At 34.2% G+C, this 6,864-nt stretch overlaps 1 protein-coding gene across 1 annotated transcript; it reads right to left on the reverse strand.

Moving 5' to 3' along the window:
* Positions 1-1,203: 1,203 nt before the first annotated feature.
* On the reverse strand, positions 1,204-2,863 carry LOC113761636 (dnaJ homolog subfamily B member 8). Its single transcript, XM_027304707.1, has 5 exons — positions 2,489-2,863; positions 2,248-2,335; positions 2,075-2,142; positions 1,845-1,904; positions 1,204-1,712 (listed from the first exon to the last, which is right to left on the reverse strand). The coding sequence occupies exons 1-5, from the start codon at positions 2,594-2,596 to the stop codon at positions 1,542-1,544; spliced, it is 495 nt and encodes a 164-aa protein (XP_027160508.1). The 5' UTR covers positions 2,597-2,863; the 3' UTR covers positions 1,204-1,541.
* Between the last annotated feature and the right edge of the window lie 4,001 nt (positions 2,864-6,864).

The raw sequence follows: 6,864 nt of genomic DNA on the forward strand, positions 1-6,864 counted from the left end.
CGTCCCCTTCCCGCCCCGCTTCCCCCGCGGGGTTAATAAAAAATTATTATATAATTTTATTATGATTAAATTTTAGCAAATAATCAAATACTAAAATATCAAAATATCATCAAATTATTATTCATTGTAATTTTACAATTGAAACTTATAAAAACAATCAAATAAAAATTATTTGAATACAATCCAACATGATGAAATAAATATAACTAAAGTAGTCAAGTTTTCATTTTTGACACAAATACAATCACTAATTTATTATTGTGCTTGTACTTTTTTTAAGAAAAAAATGTATTGTATTAAGTGTAATTAGGGATTTAGTATAAATATATTAATAAATTTAGTATAACCAATTAATAATTTGTATAAGTACACATATATAATTATTAGTATAATTAATAATATCAATTATATTATATATACTAATAGACATTATATAATACATATAACTAATAATATCATTATCATAAATTTATAACTAATTAAATTATATATTATAAATATAATTATATACATATATATTTATGTTTTTAAAGCGGGTGGCGGGGCGGGGAATGGGTTTTAAGCGGGAGGGGGAATTCCCCCTGTCCCCGCCCCAACCCCCGCCCCATTAGCCCCCCGCGGGGCAGGTGCCCTTTGCCATCCCTAAGCGAGGGCACGTCGATGGGGGAAGGGAATCAATTTATACAATATATTGTATCCCAAAAAACAAACACACACACACCCTCCAAATTAACACGCATAAATTATTGTCTTCTTCCATTCTTTCTTCCTCCCAGCTAAGGTAATTAAAAAGATAAAAAAAATGTATTAAAATTATATTTGTGATGCAAATAAATAATTTTTAATCAAATAATAACTATCCAAATTTTTTTGCACTCCAGACACAAAAAATGTACCAAATGAAGTTAAAACTCGGAATCTGTACCAAACGAATTTGAATTTGGTTTTTAAGAACTGAAATTCATTGCATTGCCTTTCAAGCTGTATCATTTGAGCAACATACTTGGTGATGGCTTGCCATTTCATGCATGTTTTCAATTGCAAAAAGATAAGGTCAAAGAAGGAATGAAGAGTCGTGCGGGATGCCAGGTTGAGAATAATTTTAGAGGGTATGACTGAATGAATATGAATAAATGTCAAAGGTCTAAAATCTCGAATAGACACCGCTCGTATAGACATTAAAAGAATGCTAATCTCGGGTCATTTAATTGTGTAACCACAAACATGTATGTTTATTTGAATAAAAAAAGCTTCCTTCAAAAAATACTAAATAAAAATAAAAAGAGCTCTATCACGTAAACTAATCACCAAAGCAATTAGCAATCCTCCTTGCACCACCGAACAACGGAAAAAGTCCAAAAAGGGCCAAATTAGCTGTGGAACTTTGCCTAATCTACCCCCCAAATTGACAGTTAGTTCCCCTTTAGTCCAAAATTTGCACCTATTAATTGAAGAATTAAGTACATAATCATAGGCCATATATATAATTTTTTTTTCTACCACAAAATGCCAAAGGCCATGATCTGGTACGAAGCAGACCGTCAGTGATATGACGTTCCACAGCTGTTGCCCCGTTTTGGAGCTGCCCTTACGCTGGACCCACTGTCCCGTGTTCTCTTCCTAGTCGTCTGATCATCATTCTCCATCATCTTCGCCAAATCACCACCGAACATCTCAACGAACGTCCGCTGCAGATCCTCTAAACTCTCCTCCTTTATTCACTCCCCCACAAAAAAAAAAAACCGAAAAAGAAAAAATATAAGTATTTATCAGCCACATTGCAAGATTCCTTGAAAAACCTAGAATTACCTTTATACCCTTAACACGTATCAATAGTTTCATACCTCTGCCCCCACGTTGTTATCCATCATGTTCATCAAATCATGCAGGAAATCACCCATCCCCTGCATACCAAGAGGTCAGCGGCAGATCAGTAATCATGATCTATGCGAGGGCTGAACAAGAAACGATGTCGTCGCGAGAACAAAAAAATCACAACTGGGAAATATTTAAAATGAGGAGGAGAAAATATCTGAGAATATTTTAATAACAAAATTCGTAGGGAGGAGCGAACCTCGTCCTCCTCGAGTAGATCAAGGAATCCGGCGTCGTACATTGACCTCTTTCCCTCGTCGGAGAGCACTGCCACCACCAATTCAACAAACGGCCGTCAATTCAGCATCAAAGAAACAAAAAAACATAGCGCCGTCAAAATTTAGCAGACTTTTAGAGTCAATGTAAATTAACCTGAATATGCCTCTTGAATTTTCTGAAACCTCCGATGAGCTTCTCCAGCGACGTTCGGATTCTTAGTCCATCTATCCGGATGCCATTTCTTCACATGCATCCACATACAGACAGATAAATTTCACACCTTTTTAGTCAGGTTAATTTTGAAGTGAATTCCGACCCCCCAGAATTAAAAAAACAAAGAAAGAACAAATTTTTAAGAGAATTTAGCCAAAAGAAAACAAGAAAAAGCAAGTACCATGGCGAGCTTGCGATAAGCGGAGCGAATGTCGGAGAAGGAGGCATCCTTACGGATCCCGAGAACGGAGTAGAAGCAAGATCCGTTGGATCCTCCGTGTCTATCCATACCGGAATCCGGCTTAAACTTTTCGAATCCTAATTACGAACCGCTTCCAAAAATCGCATAAGAAACAGCAACAATTCAGTTGCCAATTAAACCATGGAACGGTTGCTAGAGCTGATACACAAACAAGATTGAGAGGTGGCAAAAAGAGCTAGAGAAATATATGGGGGAAGTTCTGAAAAAGGTAATATTCTCTTGAAGGCGGGGGAAAGAGATGGAGGAGTGAAAATATCTGGGAGAGTAAAAAAAAGTTGCGGAGCAGAGGAGATATCAGAAACGAAAGAAAGTTCGAGAGATGTTGGACTTCCTGGGATGGAGAAGATATTTTCTGGGCGGGTTGTGGAATTGGGTCTGAGCATGGTTGAATTTACGGTCGTGCCACCCATGGGGGGAATTAATTTGAGAGGGTCCGTCTGGATGGGTTTGTACTTTGTCGGGGTTATGGTCAAGGTTTAAAGAAAAGGCGGGAGCGGGAAGGAAACCAATTGGACCGCCGCCCCACGGTTCAGGCTCAAGCCTGGGTGAATGGATTTGATTTCGTTTTAAGCGTATTTCCTTTTTATTCACATGGGCAGTCTAATTTATTGAGTCAAGTTTCTGGGTTTAACAATAATAATAATAATAAATTATCCATCAAATGTGATCATCGATGTGAGTGTTCTAAATCCAATGCAGGCAACGAATCAAAATTTTCTTTTTCTTAAAAAAATATTTTAAAATAGTGTCTTGTTCATGCACATCTTTTTTTTTTCCCCTCTCAAACACAAGATTTGGTGTAAAAATATTTTGCTGCTGTAATAGATAAGTTAAATAAATTTAATGACTCTGTACGAAAATTTAATAGATAGGTGCCCCAGAAATATATGTATTTAGTCTATGTAATAGATGTTTTAGTCCTGGATTGCTGCACGGCTTATGTGTGGCAATGAATGAACAAAAAAATTTTTTAAAAAAAAAGAAAATTTTGCTCTATTGCTGCACACAAGCTGTACGGCAACGTTAGATTTAGAATAGTCATAGACTCATACCGATAACCACATTTGTCAGATAAATTTTTTTTTATCATTAAACTAAGAAACTTGTCTATTTATTGATAAGGCCTCCCTTTTATTTGAAAATGAAAAAAAGAAGTATATTTTAAGTTTTATTCTAATCTATATGTATTGCAGAGTGGGTTTTTAGGAGAGAACCTCTCAATGACTTCCAAACTTCTCATTTTTTTTCTAGATTTTTGTATTTATTTTAATACATAAAAAGTAGTGGGTTATAACTAGGGATGGCAATGGGGGCGGGTGCCCGCGGGGGGCTCACGGGGCGGGGGTTGGGGCGGGGGCGGGGGGGAATTTTTTCCCCCCGCTTAGAAACGGGGCGGGGGTATACTCCCCCGCCCCATCCCCCGCCCCGCCACCAGCAAAAAAAATATATATATATATATATATATAAATGACTATATATTATATGTAAGTTAATTAGTTATAAACTTATGATAATTATATTATTAGTTAGATGTATTATATAATGTATATTAGTTTATGTAATATAATTGATATTATCAATTATATGAATAATTATACATGTCTACTAATAGAATTTATTAATTAGTTATACTAAATTTACTAATACATTTATACTAAATTTCTAATTACACTTAATAGAATAACACTTTTTTCTCAAAAAAAAGCACAAACACAATGATGAATTAGTGATTGCATTTGTACTAAAAGTGAAAATTTGACTATTTTAGTTATATTTATTTCATCATATTGGATTGTATTCAAATAACTTCTGTTTGATTGTTTTTATGAGTTTCAATTGTAAAATTACAATGAATAATAATTTGGTGATGTGTTGATATTTTAGTACTTGATTATTTATTAAAATTTAATTATAATAAAATTATATAATAAAATTTTATTAACCCCGCGGGTGCCCCCGCGGGGGAAGCGGGGCAAGGCGGGGCGGGGCGGGGGACGGGGGGAACTAATAGGCAACGGGGCGGGGGACGGGGTAGGGGTCCCCCGCCCCAACCCCGCCCCGTTGCCATCCCTAGTTATAACCAACCCTATCACCAGTCAAATTTAAAATTTAAAACTTTCCCACTATTTACTTCATAAACCGTTTATAGTTTATTATTTATACTTTAAATCCTTTTTACTCCTTAATTAAAGACAAATGCTCATTCGTATGCTATTTTAATACAATTTTACATTAAACTAATCCTATAACCGCCCCTACAAATAAACTTTGCAAATTACAATCACATTGCAAAAAAATCACAAATGTGCAACTAAATGTAAAGTTAAGGGGCTTACTATATTTAACCCTAAAAGAAATCGCAAGAACGGAACAATTGTTTTTTTTTCCCTTTAAGATGGCCGGACATCCATGTGCAGTGACCAAAAAGTTTTTCCTTTCTTAATGAACGTACGATAGCCAATTTATTTAGTTTTTAAAAATGAATAGGGCTGTTTCAGATCCCAAAAAAAAAAAAAAACTAACCCAAGTTCCTCAATTGTTATGATTTTTTTCACCATTATTCTAAGAATTTTGCTAAATTGAGCTCTTTAGGGCAAAGAATGAGATGTGTGACCAGTCCCTTTTTTTTTTTATTTGCGTGACCAGCTTATTGTTGACAAAAGTTTAAATTTTTTAAAAAGTATACAAAAATTAGGGGAGATAATATTAGGAGTTTATAGTAAATTTACCACACTTCTGGTGTGATTTTCGCTTGTCCAATACCATGAAAAAATAGAATAAGCCATTATCAATTATTACACGTTAAGTAGAATTCAAAAGCATATAACATGATCAAGAAACAGCAGAACCAATTAGGACTAGATTTTGACCCCCAAAAAAATTAGGACTAAATGCCACTGGCACGTTGTCGTAACTTGCAATGCCAATTAGAACTATTTAGCGATTTTTTTTTTTTTTGCCAGGAATTAGGACAGTGTAAAGTTTATTGAGACAAACTTTACCTCGCCGGTGATTTGAGTATACTATCAAGTTATTGAGCATAATACAAATCCTATAATCATGCTCACATTTTTCCCACATTTCCCCCACGTTTTCCACTCCAATTAATAGTCCACCAATTTAAGAAATATTTATCTCTTAACTAATCCTATAACCACTCCTAAAAGTCCTATAATCATGCTCATGTTTTCCCTACATTTCCCCTACTTTTCCACTCCAATTAAGAGTCCTCCAATTTAAGAATTCCACTCCAATTAAAAGTCTTGCAAATCATAACATCCTCATTCAACTTTCTTGCGTGCTCACTCTAATTAAGAGAACTTTTTTACATTTTTCCCAAGAACTTATTATCTCCTTCAACTTTTTTATGGTATCCATCTTAGCTCTTAACCTAATTTTACTATGGAACATGTCCACCTACAAGCATTTCAAAGACAACTAAATTTCAAACTCACAGGATTGTAAAGGAGGAAACATTTGTTTAGAAAACGAAACGTACACCGCAATGATTCTACACAGCAGTTCGAAAAGTTTCAACAACTTTGCATTGACGAAAGAGAAATCTCACATCAAATTCAAAGGATAAAATCCCAACTACACCGATTAAAACGTCGTTCGCATCAAATTAGAAATTTCGGTACTGTTTATTCTTTAAACATTTGCATTTCCATTATTTTTTAAATATTATTTCCAATAATGTAATATTTTCGATTGATTATTGCTGTTATTGTCTTTCATCTTTAAATAGAAGTGAAATGTTAGGTAATAGATCATCGTTTTAGACTCATTTTCTTATGATTCAATAACAACATATTACGCAACAGTAAGTATAAAAATTTATTTTATACTCAGAGTAATAGATGTCCATCACTGTTTTTATGTCATCTTTTTTCCTATGGCACAAGTATTGGTATTTGACTTTTGATGGAACCAAATTTCCTCCAAATACAAAAATGATGGAATTTGATATGAGAAATTTCTTACGATAGAAAATTTACATCTTCAGATTGTTTGCGACTTAATTTAGATTCTTGGAGTTCGATAACTACGTATAATATTTGATATTGTCATGATGACAGTTTTCGTAACGTTAGGCCAAAAGAATTAATGTTTCTTATCACAAAAAGATTGTCATTATCTGATTCTTTGTCACTTTGGTCTGCATTGTAATGACGTGGTCGACACTATTGTTAGGTAATTAATTTCATGTACTTTTAATTTCAACATATTTTTCTGTATTGTATATAACATTTTATTTGTCAAATAGGTACAATGTTAACATATAAATCAGAGAT

Source organism: Coffea eugenioides, chromosome 2 (assembly GCF_003713205.1).
Source record: "Coffea eugenioides isolate CCC68of chromosome 2, Ceug_1.0, whole genome shotgun sequence".
Classification (NCBI taxonomy): domain Eukaryota; kingdom Viridiplantae; phylum Streptophyta; class Magnoliopsida; order Gentianales; family Rubiaceae; genus Coffea; species Coffea eugenioides.

Excerpts from the sequence above, each read along its gene's own strand:
- LOC113761636 (XM_027304707.1), bottom strand. The coding sequence starts at position 2,596 with ATGGATAGACACGGAGGATCCAACGGATCTTGCTTCTACTCCGTTCTC. Across the intron at positions 2,336-2,488 it reads CTTATCGCAAGCTCGCCATG|AAATGGCATCCGGATAGATG; the intron begins GTACTTGCTTTT and ends ATGCATGTGAAG. Across the intron at positions 1,905-2,074 it reads ATCTACTCGAGGAGGACGAG|GGGATGGGTGATTTCCTGCA; the intron begins GTTCGCTCCTCC and ends CTTGGTATGCAG.